The sequence below is a fragment of the Trichosurus vulpecula genome, chromosome 2, assembly GCF_011100635.1.
Source record: "Trichosurus vulpecula isolate mTriVul1 chromosome 2, mTriVul1.pri, whole genome shotgun sequence".
Classification (NCBI taxonomy): Eukaryota; Metazoa; Chordata; class Mammalia; order Diprotodontia; family Phalangeridae; genus Trichosurus; species Trichosurus vulpecula.
Window position 1 is genome coordinate 82,698,601 of NC_050574.1, and position 17,819 is coordinate 82,716,419.

At 40.1% G+C, this 17,819-nt stretch overlaps 1 protein-coding gene across 1 annotated transcript; it reads right to left on the reverse strand.

Annotated features, from left to right (window-relative positions):
• Positions 1–5,238: 5,238 nt before the first annotated feature.
• Positions 5,239–6,204, reverse strand: LOC118838375 (olfactory receptor 688). The gene has a single exon (XM_036745648.1). The coding sequence runs from the start codon at positions 6,202–6,204 to the stop codon at positions 5,239–5,241; it is 966 nt and encodes a 321-aa protein (XP_036601543.1).
• Between the last annotated feature and the right edge of the window lie 11,615 nt (positions 6,205–17,819).

A 17,819-nucleotide genomic window follows, 5' to 3' on the forward strand; every position in this document is an offset into this window, starting at 1 on the left:
GAGGTTCATGGTCTGGCTGAACTCTTGGTGGTCTCCCTTTGTATAAGATTCTGTAAAGGAAGTAGAGGTTTGGGGGAGTAGCCAAATAACAGTGGATTGACATAAACATTTTTACCCTAGGGAGATGTTTTACATGTGAAGAGTTAGGCATCACTAAGTCCAATGTAGCCTCTCCTGGACAGATTTAGGATTTATCACTATAAGTTTCATATCCCAAATCATCATCACTGCCTCTACTCTACCACCACCACCAACCCCCAAAACATTAATCAACTAACACTATTATGTATCCACAGTGTAACTATTATCTTTGTTTTCACAAGAATAATCTATCTCTGTGCTTATTGATGTATAGAGACAATGACAAAGAAACCATTCCCTTGAGGCGTTTTTTAATTGAGATCAGAAAAAACAAAAATGGATTTTGGTGGATCCAAAGAAAATAGAATTAAAAACAATCGCAACACAATTAGGGGTAGCTAGGTGGGCAATGGGAAACAACCTGTTCAAGTAGGTATCAGTTGGTGTGGAATAAGTGATTGATACCAACAGGTATAAATCTAGGCAGATAGGGCAGCTAGGTGCTACAGCAGATAAAGTGCTGTGCCTGAAGTTAGGAAGACTTATCTTCTTGAGTTCAAATCTGGCCTCTGACACTTACTAGCTGTGTGACCCTGGGCAAGTCACTAATCCTGTTTGCCTCAGTTTCCTCATCTATAAAATGAGCTGGAAAAGGAAATGGCAAACCTCTGCAGTACCTCTGCCAAGAAAATCCCAAATGCGGTATGAAGAATTGGACATGACTGAAAACAACTGAATAATCTGAACAAATTTGTTATGAAATTCAAACAAAGAATCCAAAGAAAAGAGAAGTCATGGTCTACAGCAAAGGGAGATTTTCCACTTGTGTAGCTAATATTCCCTACAGCACCAAGTACACTGCCTGGCACTTTCAGACATATATTTGCTATATTCTAACATATTTGATCTTTTACCCAGGGTGTACCCAGGTAAAAGGCCCATGGGCTTAGTGTTCCAGGATCAAGAGGGCAAAAGGAGGGGGAGTGGCTGCAAGTTCATGGGGATTGATTGAAGGAACTTGGGGAAATTGATTCTGGAGAAATGAAAACACTTGGGGCAAATGATAGCTGTCTGCAAATATTTGAAGAACTAAGATGGATTAAATTGTTCTTGTCCTATGAAAACATGACCAGTCAAAAGGATAGAATTTGCAGAGTCCAACTGGAATGAATTGTTTTTATAAAAACTTTCCAACAATTGCAACTATCCAAAGGAGGAATGGGCTGCCTTGGAAAAGAGTAGGTTCTTACACATTGGAGATCTTCAAGCAAAGATTACAAGGCATATTGGTAATTAAGGAGGGCATTTAGCGCTTATTCAATCCAGTGCCCTTGAAGAGTTTGGCCTTTGTTTCCTTGATTAAATTAGGAGTCCTTGATGACCTCGTTGCCTCAAGGGAAAGCCTAGTTTACATAGGTTTGAGTGACATGTTTGTGACATCAGAGGCTTTTAGACCACGTGGGTTTAAGTCGAATTTTTGTGACTCTTTTAGGTCATGTGGGTGAGTTGCATGTGTGACTCACCTTTGACCCTGAACAAGATATATAAACCCAGAGGTTGGCGTTCTCCCTTGGGGTTCTGAGCCACAGGAGGAGTGGTGTGTGACTCTGGGCCAGCTGTTGCTAAGAGCAACCCAGCTTGTGAACCCCAGATGTTGATGGTTTCTTGGTAACTATGAATTGTGATCTGGCCTGTTTATATTGTGTATGTTTGTAATTTGTTTGTACTTGCCCTGAAGTTCAGGTTGCTGTATTTTCCTCCTGAACTAAGTGAGTTTATATGTATGTGTAGGATTAGTGTAAGATTGTTAACCCCTTAATGTTACTTTTCTTAGTAAAGCAGATCAAAAGAACCTGTGTTAGCAGCGTTCTTGTTGTTGGGCTTGTGTTGCTCTTTCACCCCCACAGCAGCTGCTAGCCGAATTGTTGCAAAACATGGTCACTTGTTGGGGATGCTCTAGGAGGGACAGAGACAAAGAAAATGTATGTTTTATGTCAAAAGTTGCTGGGATAATTTCTGGCCAAGGGCTCCAGCACTCCCCCAAGCCCTCTTGTTCACTCATTTGAGAAGAAGGATAGGAAAAGGGGGAAGGCAGGTTTAAAATGCAGAGTTTCTTCAGAGTGCTCTGAGGAAAAAGGGGAAGAAAGAAGCTACGGACTAGAATGCTTCTTGATTTCACTAAGAACTGCTAAATTTCCCACATTTGGTCCCAATTGCATTCCTGGACTGGGATGCTTTCTGCTTCCTTCTGACACTGATGTTTCCTTTCTGTCCTGATTTGATCTGTAGCACATGTCCTCCTGAGTTCTGCCTTCCTCTGTGAATGGCGCCTTAGAGATGTTTGTTTATGTTCTTCATTCCTTTTTTATTGCAATTTAGGGGTAGACCACCGTACTCCACAATTGGAGACCCAGAATGTCTTTCTGTTTATTCTGTTCTATCAAATCATGTTCAGAAGTCTCTCTAATGGTGAAGGAAATGGAATACCAAGAACTCTAGGAAATATTTGCTCACACACATTTAGCTACATACTGTCTATGATTTCTCTTTTTAACCTGGGAGGTCTTAGACCCTTAAGGCACCACCTTTTAACTTCCAAACTCTTTGAATGTGGGCAATGCCCTTTGATCTCACTCCTCCACAGGTTTCTAGTATTTTGTCATTTCTCTTTCAAATGAGAAGGGGCTGGTATGAAATGATGGCACTGGAGGCTGTGTCAGGAATAATGAAGCTTCAGGTGTCTTATAGGCTATTAAACTCAGACCTTCTTCCCAAGGTCTGGATGAAGGACTTGTATCCCAAATCCTTCAATTATTAGCTGAAAAAAACCCAAATAGACACAAACTGACTTGGCTGTGTGTGTATCACAGCACATTTTATGCTAATAACATCTCTATGAACGCAGAACACACACCTCCCTTACTTCCAACAGACACAAATAGCCAAAAACTAAGAAGAGATGCCTGGCAAAAATGAAGCCTGCATAAAATTGAACCAAATTCTCAGGACTTCAGAGTTGATGGTTACCAGAGTGCAGCACAGAGGATTTTCCCTCTAAAGAAATATCTGGGTTACTGATAACCTATGAGTTCCCTCTGCAGGCAGACTGGAAATTTGAGCAAAGAAGTTGTTTGGTATTGGTTCAAAAAACCACAGAATGGTTCCCTTTCTTGTGTTTGATGTATTTTTGACAGATTTTAACACAATTTTTCTCACTACAAATCTATTTGTCATTAATCTGACAAATCTTGTTTTATCTACTTCCTGTGATACCCACATCACCACTTTTGCATTATGAAACCTTTCACTCCTCAGCTAGGCAGGGAATTGACTCAACTTTCAAGGATTCCAAGGAATTGTCTTTCTTCTTTTCTACCCTTCAAGTCCTCCAACTGAATGTGAATTATAGATCTACCAAGGATTGGGGACAAATACCATGGATCAAGGATCTAAGATCAGAGAAGTACTTTGTAGATGACATATGATTGGATCATTTCATTTCACCATATATAATGACTGTTATCTGAGCCAGATCAGAAAACATTTGTTTTATTAGATTATTTATCACAAACAACAGCATTTTTTGTTGTGGAAAATGGACAATCTCAAGGGAATCTGTTACATCAATTCTCCTATATGTCAAGTTACATTTATATATGACTTTTAAGATTTACAGAACACTATCTGCACAGCAACCCTGTGAAGCAGGTAGTCCAAGAATCATAAGGCTTAGAGAAATTCAATGACTTGCTCATGTTCTCCCACGTAGTAAATAGCAGAGGTGGTATTCAAACCCAAGGCTCCTGACTTCAGGTTCATGGCTTTTCCCACTATACCATAAGGTTTCCCTAAGTTGTTATGACCAGGCTTGCCCTCCCTGGCTTCTCTCAAGTTCTAGCTCAAATATTGCCTTCTCCAAAAGCCTTTCCCAATCCCCCTTCATTCTAATGCTCTTCCTTTATTAATTTTTGTCAATTATTATCTTATTTGTATATAGCTGTTTTCTTGTTGTCTCCCTGATTAGACTGTAACCTCTTTGAGAGCAGGGCCTATTTTTTGCTTTCATTGTACCCTCAGCACTTAGTTCAGTACCTGACATATAATAGACACTTAATAAATGCTTCTTCTCTGACTAAGAGGTTCACATAGAAAAGCTGTTCAGTGAGTGGTCCAACTCCTCTGTTTGGCATTTAAAACCCCTCCCAGTCTGTCTTCAGCCTACCTTTCCAGACTTCTTCCAGAACACTCTGTAATCCATTCAGACTAGCTTGCTTGCTGTCGCCCACATAAGATATTCCATCTCCCCTCTCTGTGTCTTTGCACAGGGTGACCCCCTTTCTGAGGAAGGTGCTACATTTTCACATCATTATTTTTGCTCTCTTCCTCCAAAGTTCAGTGCAAACTCTACCCTCTATGTAAGCATATTATGATCCCCTTTGCTGCTAGTTCCTCCCATTCTTCAACTACCTTGAATCTATCTATTATTTGCTTAATGTATATTTTATATATACTTATATGTATGTGTATTTTATATATATATGTATATGCTTATAGAATCACAGAATTTATGAGTTGGAAAGTACTTCAATAGCCATCTAATCTCATCTATACACTAAAGAAAAAATATGTTACTTCTTCCTATAGAATATAAGCCCCTTAAGGGCAGGGACTGTTTTATTTTTGTTTTTATTTTTCCAGTGTCTAGCATAGAACCTGGCACATAGCAGGCACTCAATGAATGTTTCTTGATTAATCTATTAATTGATTATAAAATTCTATAAAGCTGCCCAGCTGCTTGGAGTGGAGAACCCAGGTTGAGCTCTCCTTTGCGAATATTTGAGGTTGTGCTTTGACAAAGATAGTTAGCAATAATGAATCAGGGCTCCTGATTCCTTTCATAAACAGCATCCTTAAGGGCATCATTTGCGTGGCTAAGCCTGTCAATCATCTCCAGTCACTAGCTAACCAAGTGGCAGGACTGGAAGAAAAGAGAAACAGATCATTTAGCCCCTCGTCTATTATACCCACCACCATTAGTGCTGTATCCCATTATGTGCCTTGTAAAGAATCATTCACCATTTAGAACCAAGGACTCTGATCTCGGCAAATGAACTCCCCCTGCCCCAGGCTTCAACTCAGCAGGTTCACAAATGGGAGTTACTTTCTGGACATTTCTCCACCCTGCCCAAGTACCTTCTGGAAGCCCAGCCTGAGCTCCTGAGTTCTGAAAGCATATACCATAGGGTTGAGGGCTGGGGGGATGACATTATGCAGTACATTGAGGAGCACAGGGATTAGGGGAAACTTTCGCCCTGCCAAGTGTGTGACAGACACCACAATGATAGCTGTGTAGAAGAAGAGGATAAGGATGAGGTGTGAGCTACATGTACTGAGGGCCTTTGAAATGGCTTCAGTGGAATTCAGCTTCAGGATTGAGCGTAGGATCAGGACATAGGAGGAAAAGACCAGGGCCATATCACTTCCAATCATAAGCCAAGCCAGGGCCAGCTGGTAAAATCTGTTAACTGTGATGTCATCACAGGCCAGGCTGATGACCCCTAAGTTAGAGCACAAGCAATGTTCAATCTCGTTTCTAGAGCAATAATGTCTCATGGCAGCTAGCACAGGCACTGGCAAGACCAACAGGCTATTTCTGATCATCATAGACAATGCAGCTTTGAAGATGAAGGTATCTGTGACAAGAGAAGGATAGTAAAGAGGATGGCAAATGGCCATATACCTGTCAAAAGCCATGCAGAGGAAAATGCCTGACTCCATGCCCACAAACCAGTGAATAGCATATATTTGCGTAAAACACTCAGGGAGGCTGATGGTCTTGGCATTGAACCAGAAGATGGCCAGAATCTTGGGCATGATGGTGGTGGCCAGGCCTACATCCACTATAGAAAGAATGCCCAGGAACTTGTACATGGGTTTGTGCAAAGTCAGATCCTGCCATATAGTCATCAGGATGAGGAGATTGGCACTGAGGGCTAAGAGGTAGAGCAGTACCAGGGGGAGAGAGAGCCAATGCTGCCATCTGTGGATGCCTGGGAACCCCATTAGGATGAACTCAGAGATCTTGAGGTGGGAGCTGTTCAGGGTACTTGGGACAGGAATCATAGTTCAAGATATCTTCTTAATATCTATCTGAGAGTGAAGGGGATAAAAAATCTATGGCTGGAACATCAGATATGGTGCCAGGACTGGAGGTGAAGGGCATATTGCTTTTTCCAAGGATTCAGGTGTTCAAGTCTGCACATGACATTCACTTCTCTGGACACTGGAGGGACTCTAAATAAGTGAAGAAGAAATGAGCCAAAAAGTGTTTGTAGGAAAGTTGAGAGCACAAACAAAGAGAAGGCTGAAGGGTTATTTGTTATTGTCTCCCACACCATGAAGGACATTTTTCTCAGCTGTGTTGACAGATTTTCTCTCCTTTAAAACTCTATTCAGTTGTCACCTACTCCGGGAAGCCTTCCCTGAACAATATCTACTGCCTAACCACATGCTGGGGATGGCAATCCCTCCTTCTTCAAATTTTTTTTTAGCACTGTGGGTACCTGTTTGCCATCATCATTTGTATCAAGAAGCTATTCAGATCCTTGTCTTTTCTCCTACTGGATTGCAAAGTCTTTGATAAAAGGGTCTGTGTCTTATTTCATTTCTGTATAACCAGTACCAAATATAATGCCTTTCACATAACTGGGTCTTCATAGATATGTGGACTTTAATTGAATCTGGAGAGATGATAGCTAGATATAAGGAAGAACCTAATTAATTTGGGAAGAATAAAAATCTGGAGTAGGTTCCTGGAGGAAAAAAAGGGTGGTAGTCTCTCCTCCTGGAAGGTTTAGATCTTCATTCACTAGAAGATAAGAGGGCTGCTGCCAGTGATTTTTCTAGCTATTTCATGGCTTCTTTTTATTTTCATGGGTTCTTAGGTGTGTATATAGATTTGTGATTCTAGAACAGAGGTTCTTAATCTTTTTTTTTTGTTTCATAGACCCCCACTGACAGCCTGGTAAAGCCTATGGATATCTTCTTAGAATATATTTAAAAAAATCATAATAGAAGAAAATGCTAAATTTCACTTAGAAGTTAGTGAAAACACAGATGTATTTTTTCAGGTCCAAGTTCCCAGACCTCCAATATATCTTGGGGGTCTGTGGTCCCTTAGGTTAAGAAATCCACATTCTAGAAACTTTGAGTTACTACCAGCAATATCTCTCTAAGAATCTTGCTACCCTTCTCAATATGGCAAAAGAGATGAATACCATTGCTTTTCCAATGACCCCTTTCCCCCAAGGGTAAAGAGGTTTGGAGCTAACAGAACAAAGATGAAGTTTAAGGGAGGGTGAGAAAGCTGAAGAAGTTAAGGACTGAGAAGGAAAGACATAGAGACAGACACAGAGCATAGAAAATATTTTTCAAGTCTTCAGCCTTTTAGGACCTACTGTGAGAAGGTGCAGGATTGTCCTCATGCCAAGGAATAATCATCAATATCCAGACTTTACCCTTATGACTGTCTGCTGGGTTTGGACTTTTTAAGAATAGGGGAGGGAATCTTGCCTTAACTCCTGGGGATTGAGCTCTTGGTATCAATTAGAGTCCAATTCAGTAGAGATGCTCTGACTCAAAATTGATCCTCCCTGATTCTTTGATGCATCTTTCCCAAGTGCCTCAAGTTTCCATTCCTGACTTCATTCAACAGCTCAGAGATGCTGTCACTGTTTCTGGTTGCTTCTTTTGTAGTACATCTTGGGGTCTCCAGGGAAACACATGCTCTCAGCACCATGGTCAGCATAAATGTTTTTTGAACACCTGTGGAGGAAGGAAATGTGGGGTACCATTCGAGTTGCAGGGGAGGGTAGTGGGTACAAAGTTTTGATATCTTTTTCCTCAAGGAACTGTCAGTCTAGAACAGGAATAAGGACAGCAAGAAAGAACCTCAGACATGTTAAGTGCATTAGAGATTGACAGAACAATGCACTATGTAGAGTCTGTTATTGCCAAATGGGGAGGTCAGAGAAAGCTTTCTAGAGGAAGGGGAATATGATTTGTTTTTTAAAGGATGGATTTATTGTTGTTGAGTAATTTTCAGTCATGTCTGACTCTTCATGACCCCATTTAGGGTTTTCTTGGCAATGATACTGGAGTGGTTTGCCATTTCCTTCCATGGCTCGTTTTACAGTTGAGGAATTGAAGCAGACAGGTTGGAGTGACTTGCCTGGGGTCACACAGATAGTTAGTGTCTGAGACAAGATTTGAACTCATGAAGATGAGTCTTCCTGATCCCAGGCTCAGTGCTTTATCCACTGCACCACCTAGATGCTCCTAAAGGATGGATAGGAATTCCGTAAATGAAGAAGAGATTCCAGGCAAAGGGAACAGTGTAATCCAAAGCAAGGTCCAATAAATTAATATACTTTCACTAATGTATGTTAGCCAGATTGTGAAAGACTTCAATTGCTAGAGAAGCTCATATTTGATCCTAGAGGCGACAGGGAGAACAGGGGAATGGCATGGTCGATGCTGTGCTTTAGTCATCCTGTTTTGGCAGCTGCCATAGTGAATGAATTGCCAAATGAAGAGGTTATTGTAGTAGTCCAGGAGGGTGGTGATGAGGGCCTGAGCTAGAGGGGTTGTAGCATGAGTGGAGAGAGAAGGCAATAGATCTGCAGATGTGTGGGTAGAATTGGCAAGATTTGGCAACTTCTTGTGTGTGTGTGTGTGTGTGTGTGTGTGTGTGTGTGTGTGTGTGTGTATGTGTTTGTGTGTGTATGAAGGAGATTAGAGTCCAGGATGACTCTGAGGCTTCACAACTAGGTGACTAAAAGGATGATGATACCTGTGACAGAAATGAACAAATTTAGAAGAGGAGTATGTTTTTGGGGAAGAATAGTTAAGTTCTCTTTTGTACACATTAAGTTTGAGATTTCTAAGAGATATCCAGCTGGAAATGTCCAACAGGCAGTTGTGACCTGACAAAGATTATGGTAATGTATGTTCCTCAAACTGAACACATACTTTAATTAGTGTAGTCATAAACTATAACAGTTATTTGTTGGCTACTCATACCTTTAACTTATATCATTTGCATTCAAATAAAGTCCACAACTCCTGGTTAGCCATGTCTTTGCCATTCTGTACTTCTTGATTTTTTGAGCTCAAGATTAGGACTTTTAATCTTTATTAAATTAAATCTTTTCATATTTGGCTCATAAATCTAAACAATAAAGACATTTGTGGACCTTGACTCACATCCAATATAAGCTATTCTTTCTAGTTTAGTGTCACCTATGCATTTGATGAGATAGTATTTACACCTTTTTTTCCAATTCAATTGATAATCTGAAACAGTGCCTAGGACAGAGGTCTGTGGCACACCACTACAGCCCTCTTTCTTGATTGACAATGTCCCATTAATGCCAAAGCATTGGGCGTGGTTATTCAGTAGTTATGTTTCAAATTCTCCCGCCTTCATGATTAGCTAGCCTACATTTCTCAATCTTGTCCAAAAAGATACCATGAAAGACTTTGCCGTATGTCTTAGTGAAATCAAAGTCTATTTTGTCTCTAGCATTCTCGGAATCTCCCATCAAAATCAGAAAGTAAGTGAGTTTGTCTGGCATGACTTAGAATCATGGAATCTTCAAACTGGAAGGACCCCAGACACTATCTAGTCCAACCCACGGCTGAGTATGAAGACCCTTTACATCCTCTCTGATAAGTGTTCATGTGGCTTCTGTATCAAATCCTCAGTGACAATCTGGAGGGCTCTTATTTCCCTTTTGGAGAGGGAAGTTTTTCATTATATTGGGTCAGAGTCTACCTCTCTGTAATGTGCACTCATTAGAATTACTTTTGTGTTCTGGGGCCAAGCAAAATAGGCAGATTACTGTTGGTGCTATTTGAGAAATTATGAAGAATGGCAGTGATGATGTAGACCTGGAAATGGGAAAATTTCCCAGTTTTGAAGAGGAAGAAATATGGAGTCTTCAAAATCTTGGTTTGTTAATGTGTTACTGTTTCTGGGTACAATTTGATAAAACCTAATAAAGAAATATATTTAATAAATAATAAAATAAACAAATGAATAAAATAAAAATAAAATTTATTAAATTTTAATAATGAATATAAATAAATTCAATAAAAATTTATAAATAAATAAATAACATTTAATAAAAAATTCATTTGTTCTCCTATTTTTCCAAATTATGTTCCACCCCATCTTTCAAACATGACCATATGTCTATCCTCAGTGAAACCCACACATCCACCTTCACCTCTACTCTCTCTAGCCCTTGATCTATTGGTACTTACTCTCTCCATTCCTTATTGAAGCCCTACACTCAACTTCCAATATTTGCCTATTCATTTTCCAATGCTTACTGAATCCTTCCACTTGCCCCCTATTCTTTTCTGAAATCTTCATGCCCATACAGTTCAACCACCATTCCAACTCCTGCCTTCACCCAGTCTCAAACTGAGCCTTCCTTACTTATCCACTTATTTACTATCCTTCACTGAGCTCCTAGCATCCATGCTTACCCAGGGTTTCACACAGAACTTCTACATTTACTTTCTCACCCTGTCATCCTTCCCTAAAGCAACAAGCTGACTTGCCTTTATTTCCCTCACTCTCTCCTTTGGTCCCCACCCTGGAGTCTTCTTTTAACTCTCCGATTGTATTCTACAAGGATGATGGTGAACATACAAGGGACTTTTGAAGGACTTTTTGCCTTATTTCAATAAGCATCAGGGGACAAGGAGGGGGATAATTTGAAGAAGATAAAAGTTGATATGTATTTAGAGAGACTAGTAGTATGGAGATTTAGAAGAAATGCATGAAAAGGATAAGTTGGAGGCATCCAAATGACTGGTAGGAATCGGGTTTATATATTTGTTTGGGGCCAGATGGTGTGGAAATCAGCTTGCCAATATGCAACTGAGCAGCATGATGGCAGGTCAGAACACCCTATTTCCTAAGAATCATAGAATGTTAGAGCTGGAAGGGAGAGGGAACTTTGAAATTTTCCAGCTAAACCCTTTCATTTTAAAGATGAGTTAGCTGAGGACCAGAGAGATGAAGTGACTTTCACAAAGACACAGGAAATAAATGCAGTCTAGACAAGGTTATATTGGTAAATATTTAAAAATTGGCTTTCTGAAAAAATTAGGCAGGACACATTTTTAAGCTGAATCAGCATTATTAACACTTTATTACTTTCTTACATTCAAAATTTAACAAAATAATAAATCAAGTGCTGATATATTACATTTGTTTGTTTCTTAGGTTTAAATCATGGAGAATTTAAAATTCAGTACTCCTAAACCAGTAAGAGCAAGGTCCAGCACAGCTCTGAACCTAGGATTTTGGAAACCCATTCCAGGATCCTAGGTCTTGTTCATCAACTATTTTTCTGTCACCACCTCCTTTTCTCTTCTACAGGGTCCCTTACTGAATGGGACAATCTCTCAGCTTCTCCCCTTCATTACTCTAGCTGAAAAAAAAAACAAGCCAAAAAAAAAATGAAAAACAAACCACATAGCCCTTTGGGACTCTCTAAGGCAGGAGTGGGGAACCAATTTAGATTCAGTCAAAGGGCTGCACTTGAGGACCTAGAGAGCCACATGTGGCCTCGAGGCTGCAGGTTCCCCACTCCTTCTCTAAAGTTTTATTCTAAGCAACTAGAAGGAAATTAATGGGAAAGTAAAGGTAACCCAGAGAAAGTAAAAAAGTCACAAAATTATAGGTTTCTTAAACTTAATCAGGCTTTCTCTTGAGATGACTGGAATTTTGAATTTTTGATATAATAGTAATAGTAGTGCTTTAAATATTTGTGAATCATTTGATCTCATTTAATATGGACAAGAGAATTGTTAGGTATGGTCTTAGTATTCCTATTTTTCTAATGAGGAAACTGAGGCTGAGAAGAGTTAAGTGACTTGCCCAGGGCCATGCAGCTGATATGTGTCTGAGGCAAAATTGGAACCTAAGCAGCTGATATGTGTCTGAGGCAAAATTGGAACCTAAGTATTCTTCTCTCCATATCTGGTGTTTTCTTCATTATGCTACCTAGTGTGATTTGGTGGGGCAAAATGTTTGACTTGGAATCAGAAATGCGTGACTCCATGTAAACCTTACCACTGACATTTACTTCCTACGTGACTCTGGGCAAATCGTTTAACCTTTCTCAGCCTCGGTTCACTCGATAACAAAATGAGGGGATTGGATTTGATGACCTGTTGTGTCCCTTCTGAATTTAAATTTATGATCCAATGATTCAGCTAGGCATCCAAGAGAGCAAATGCACTCAAGATGCACTGAAAGGCACAGTGTTTAAGATCACAGAGCTAATAGTTCATTTGTAGCCTGCCCTAGTCACTTCACAGCTGAAGTTTTATGTTTAATTCTGGAAACTGAAATTTAAAAAGGGCATGGATAAATAGAGAGTGTTCAGAGGAAGGCAACCATGATAAATAGCAGCAGTATGTGTTGGAGCAAAGTAAAAATAAATGTTTTTTCACAGTAAGCAGAATGGGACATTGTGTGGTCACTCTGTGCTTCCTTCCCTTTGCTTGCCACAAGCTGCAGGTATGAACTGGCTTCGAGCTGAACTGAGGTGGAATTGGGATAAGTAAGGCTGGGGGGAGATGAGAGCAAAAGGTCTGGGGAGAAAGACTTCCTTGTTCATTTGAAGAGCACAATCACATGTCTATTTGCATGTGATTATGTCAACAAGCCTACATGTGTGTTTCCTTGTGCGTGTCTGAGTGTAGACATTTGTGTGTGATGATATTGCTTTGTGCCTCTCTATGCATATTGTATGCTAATCAGTGTTGTCTGTATGTACTGGGATGGGCAAAAGGGGAGGAGGACATGTATTGATATGTTGAGGGCTCTTTATGAAGAAGCATGGAACAAATGGAGGTGGGTAGGATTGTTGTGGTGGGTGGGGATAGGTGGGCACATTGGAGGTGAATAATGTCGACCTTGGAAACCAGGGGGGAGGGATCACACTCTCTGAGGGCAAGATTTGATAAACATCAAAAAATTGCCCTGACTCTTAACATCTCCTTAACCCCATTGTCTGAATTTCCACTGTAGGGTACCACTTTGGCCAATACCCCCCTTAAACAACTAGATAAGCATTATTAAGTGCTTACTATGGGCTGGGCCCTGTGTTAAATACTGGAGATACAAAACCAAGAAAACAAGATATTCCTTACTCTCAAAGAGCCTACATTCTAATGGAGAAAGAAAACACACAAAAGGAAGAAGTGGAAAACTGGTGGAAGTCATGTTGGGAAGACTGGATGCTAGTAGGTTAATGGAATAGTATAGCTGGGATTTCTGATGATATGACAGATAAACACAAGAATGCATCAGTCATTTAGTCAGCCCTCAGGTGGACTCATTCTTAGTGGGCAAAGAGGGATAGCTGTACAGGTATGGCACACTAAAGAGTGAATATAGAGAGAATTGGGAAGTGTGGCTGGATATCTGGTGATGAGGCAAGTGCTTCATTATTGTTAACTAGAAGCACCAGCACAGAGCAGTTAGCCTCACTAGGGCAGGTCATAGCTCAGAGGGATAGATATTCTCTTTAAGAGTCATGTAAGTGATTGAATTATACAGCAAAGATTTGGATACAGGCTAGAAGACCTCTCAAGCAAACACTTGTATGACTTAGGATGATTTTCTTCTAAAAAAATCTATTTTACAAGTATTTTTAAATAGCTACTATGTGTAAGGCATTGTTCTACTCACAGGGAACATAAAACTAAAATTAAAATTGGCCTGCCCTCCAGGAGCTTATATTCTAATTCAGGAGTGAGAAATCTATGACCTCAAGGCCACATGTAGCCCTCTAAGTTCTCAAGTGTGGCACTTTGGCTGAATCCAAACTTCACAGAACAAATCCCCTTAATAAAAAGTTTTATTCTGTAAAACTTGGACTCAGTCAAAAGGCTGACCCAAGGTCCTAGAACAGCACATGTGGCCTCAAGGCCACAGGTTCCCCATCTCTGTTCTAATTCTTAATATTTTAATGGGTGGAGATGTGTGGATAAAATAGGTATCATTTCTCTCTGCCACCTTAGAGAACAGATCTCTGAAATGGCAATAAAATTGCCTAATAGAATCCAAATAGACATTTATTTTATACATAATTAAAAAAAAACACTCCTGATAGATAAAATAAGGTTCCTTTGTTCAGAGTTGCTGAATCAACCTTGGAGAAGGGGAGGGGGTCACTTTCTACCATTTCCAACAAGGGAGACCCTTTGTGGACCCTAAGTATTTGTCCTTCAGTGGCCGAGATTTCCAAAACTTAGTCTCGTATCACCCTATTTGTCACTGATAGCCCATCAAATGAATTCCCCCATTCTTCTGTCCTCTGACCCCTTCTCCTTCCAATCCACTTAATTCTTTGGTTCTTTCTTTGCAGCTGACATGTACAACATGAAAGATTCCAACGTCACCTTTGTAAATCCCATATATTTCACCCTATTGGGAGTCCCTGGTCTGGAGTCTGTGCAGCACTGGATGGGGATTCCATTTTGTATCATGATTCACCTTGCTCTTATAGGGAACTGTACCATCTTGTCTGTCATCTGGAGGGACCCATCACTACACGAACCCATGTACCTTCTCTTGATAATGTTGGCAATCAATGATCTGGATATTTTCCTTGTCCTGTTCCCTAAAACCTTGGCCATCCTCTGGTTCAACCTCAAAGAGATTGAATTCAATGTCTGTCTGAACCAGATGTTCTTTGTGCATGCCCTGGCAGGGTTTGAAAGTAGGATCTTGGAAGCTATGGTATTGGGTCACTATGCAGCCATATGCTGGCCTCTGAGGTACGTGGTTATGCTGACCCCATAAATCCTCCTGGAGATTGAAGTGATGGTAGTTATTTTTTTTATTTGATTTATTTAATATATTTAGTTTTCAGCATTGATTTTCACAAGAGTTTGAATTACAAATTTTCTCCCCATTTCTACTCTCCCCCCCACTCCAAGATGGCATATATTCTGGTTGCCCTGTTCCCCAGTCAGCCCTCCCATCTGTCACCCCACTCCCCTCCCATCCACTTTTCCCTTCTTCTCTTGTAGGGCAAGATAAATTTCTACACCCCATTGCCTGTGTATCTTACTTCCTAGTTGCATGCAAAAACTTTTTTTTTGTTGTTGTTTTTGAATGTCTGTTTTTAAAACTTTGAGTTCCAAATTCTCTGCCCTCATTCCTCCCTGCCCACCCTCCCTAAGAAGGCAAGCAATTCAACATAGGCCACATGCGTATTATTATGTAAAACCCTTCCACTATACTCATGTTGTGAAAGATTAACTATGTTTTGCTCCTTCCTAACCTATCCCCCTTTATCGAATTTTCTCCCTTGACCCTGTCCCTTTTAGAAAGTGTTTGTTTTTGATTACCTCCTCCCCCTGTCTGCCCTCCCTTATATCATCCCCCCCTTTTTATCTTATTCCTCCTTCTTTTCTGTGGGGTAAGATACCCAATTGAGTGTGTATGGTATTCCCTCCTCAGGTCAAATCCAATGAGAGCAAGATTTACTCATTCTTCCTCACCTGCCCCCTCTTCCCTTCCTAGAGAACTGCTTTTTCTTGCCACTTTTATGTGAGATAATTTACCCCATTCTATCTCTCCCTTTCTCCCTCTCTCAATATATTCCTCTCTTATCCCTTAATTTGGTTTTATTTTTTTGGATATCATCCCTTCATATTCAACTCACCCTGTGCCCTCTGTCTATTCATACACACACGTATATATACACCTACACATATACATACATAGACACACATATATGTATATATATGCATATACACACATATACATATATGCATATTCCTTTCAGCTACTATGATGTTGAGGTCTCATGAATCATACACGTCATCTTTCCATGTAGGAATGTAAACAAAACAGTTCAAATTAGTAAATCCCTTATGATTTCTCTTTCTTGTTTACCTTTTCATGCTTCTCTTGATTCTTGTGTTTGAAAGTCAAATTTTCTATTCAGCTTTGGTCTTTTCACTGAGAAAGCTTGAAAGTCCTCTATTTTATTGAAAATCCATATTTTGCCTTGGAGCATGATACTCAGTTTTGCTGGGTAGGTGATTCTTGGTTTTAATCCTAGCTCCATTGACCTCCGGAATATCATATTCCAAGCCCTTTGGTCCCTTAATGTGGAAGCTGCTAGATCCTGTGTTATCCTGATTGTTTTTCCACAATACTCAAATTGTTTCTTTCTGGATGCTTGCAGTATTTTCTCCTTGACCTGGGAGCTCTGGAATTTGGTGACAATGTTCCTAGGAGTTTTCTTTTTGAGATCTTTTTGAGGAGGCAATCTGTGGATTCTTTCAATTTCTATTTTACCCTCTGGCTCTAGAATACCAGGGCAATTCTCCTTGATAATTTCTTGAAAGATGATATCTAGGTTCTTTTTTTGATCATGGCTTTCAGGTAGTCCAATAATTTTTAAATTATCTCTTCTGGATCTATTTTCCAGGTCAGTGGTTTTTCCAATGAGATATTTCACATTGTCTTCCACTTTTTCATTTCTTTGGTTCTGTTTTATAATATCTTGATTTCTCATAAAGTCACTAGCTTCCACTTGCTCCCATCTAATTTTTAAGGTAGTATTTTCTTCAGTGGTCTTTTGGACCTCCTTTTCCATTTGGGTAATTCTGCCTTTCAAGACATTCTTCTCCTCATTGGCTTTTTGGAGTTCTTTTGCCATTTGAGTTAGTCTGTTTTTTTTCTTATAACTTCACATTGAATTAATTTATATACTAGTCAAGTTGTGGAGAAGAATTATGACCAATGGAATGAATCATGAGAAAGAAGAGTCAGAATCAGAAAAGAAAAAACCCCAAAAACAAAAACAGAAGAGAAGAAAAAAGGCGAGCATGTAGTGTGCCTCAATCTGCATTCAAACTTCACAGTTCTTTCTCTGGATGAAGATAGCATTCTCCATCGTGAGTTCCTTGGAGTTGTCCTTGCAACTTGCATTGTTGAGAAGAGCAAAGTATGTCAGGGTTGGTCCTCACGGAATCCTTATATCTGTGGTTGTGTACAATGTTCTCCTGGCTCTGCTCCACTCACTCAGCATTATGTCGTGTAGGTTTTTCCAGGTTAAGTGTTGTTTTCTTCAATATTTTTTTCAGTATTTTTTTGGGTCTCCTTTAGCAAGCCATTGACTTGTTTTTCATGGTTTTCTTGCGTCATTCTCATTTCTCATCCCAATTTTTCCTCTACTTCTGTAACTTGCCTTTCCAACTCCTTTTTGAGCTCTTCCATGGCCTGAAACCAGTTCATGTTTTTCTTGGAGGGTTTTGTTGTAGGCTGTTTGACTTTGTTGACGTCTTCTGGCTGTCTGTTTTGGTCTTCTTTGTCACCGAAGAAAGGTTCCAAAGTCTGAGACTGAATCTGGGTGCGTTTTTGCTGCCTGGCCATGTTCCCAGCCAACTTACTTGACCCTTGAGTTTTTCAGCGGGGTGTGACTGCTTGTAGAGCAGAGTACTTTGTTTCAAGCTTGAGGGGATGCGCTGTTGATTTCAGAGCTATTTCTATACAGCCAGCTCTGCCACACCAGCACTCCTCCTTCCTCAAGAACCACCAACCTGGACCTGACACAAATCTTAAGCAGGCTCTGCAGTCCTGCTCTGATCTACCACTTCATTCCTCCCACCAGGTGGGCCTGGAGCCAGAA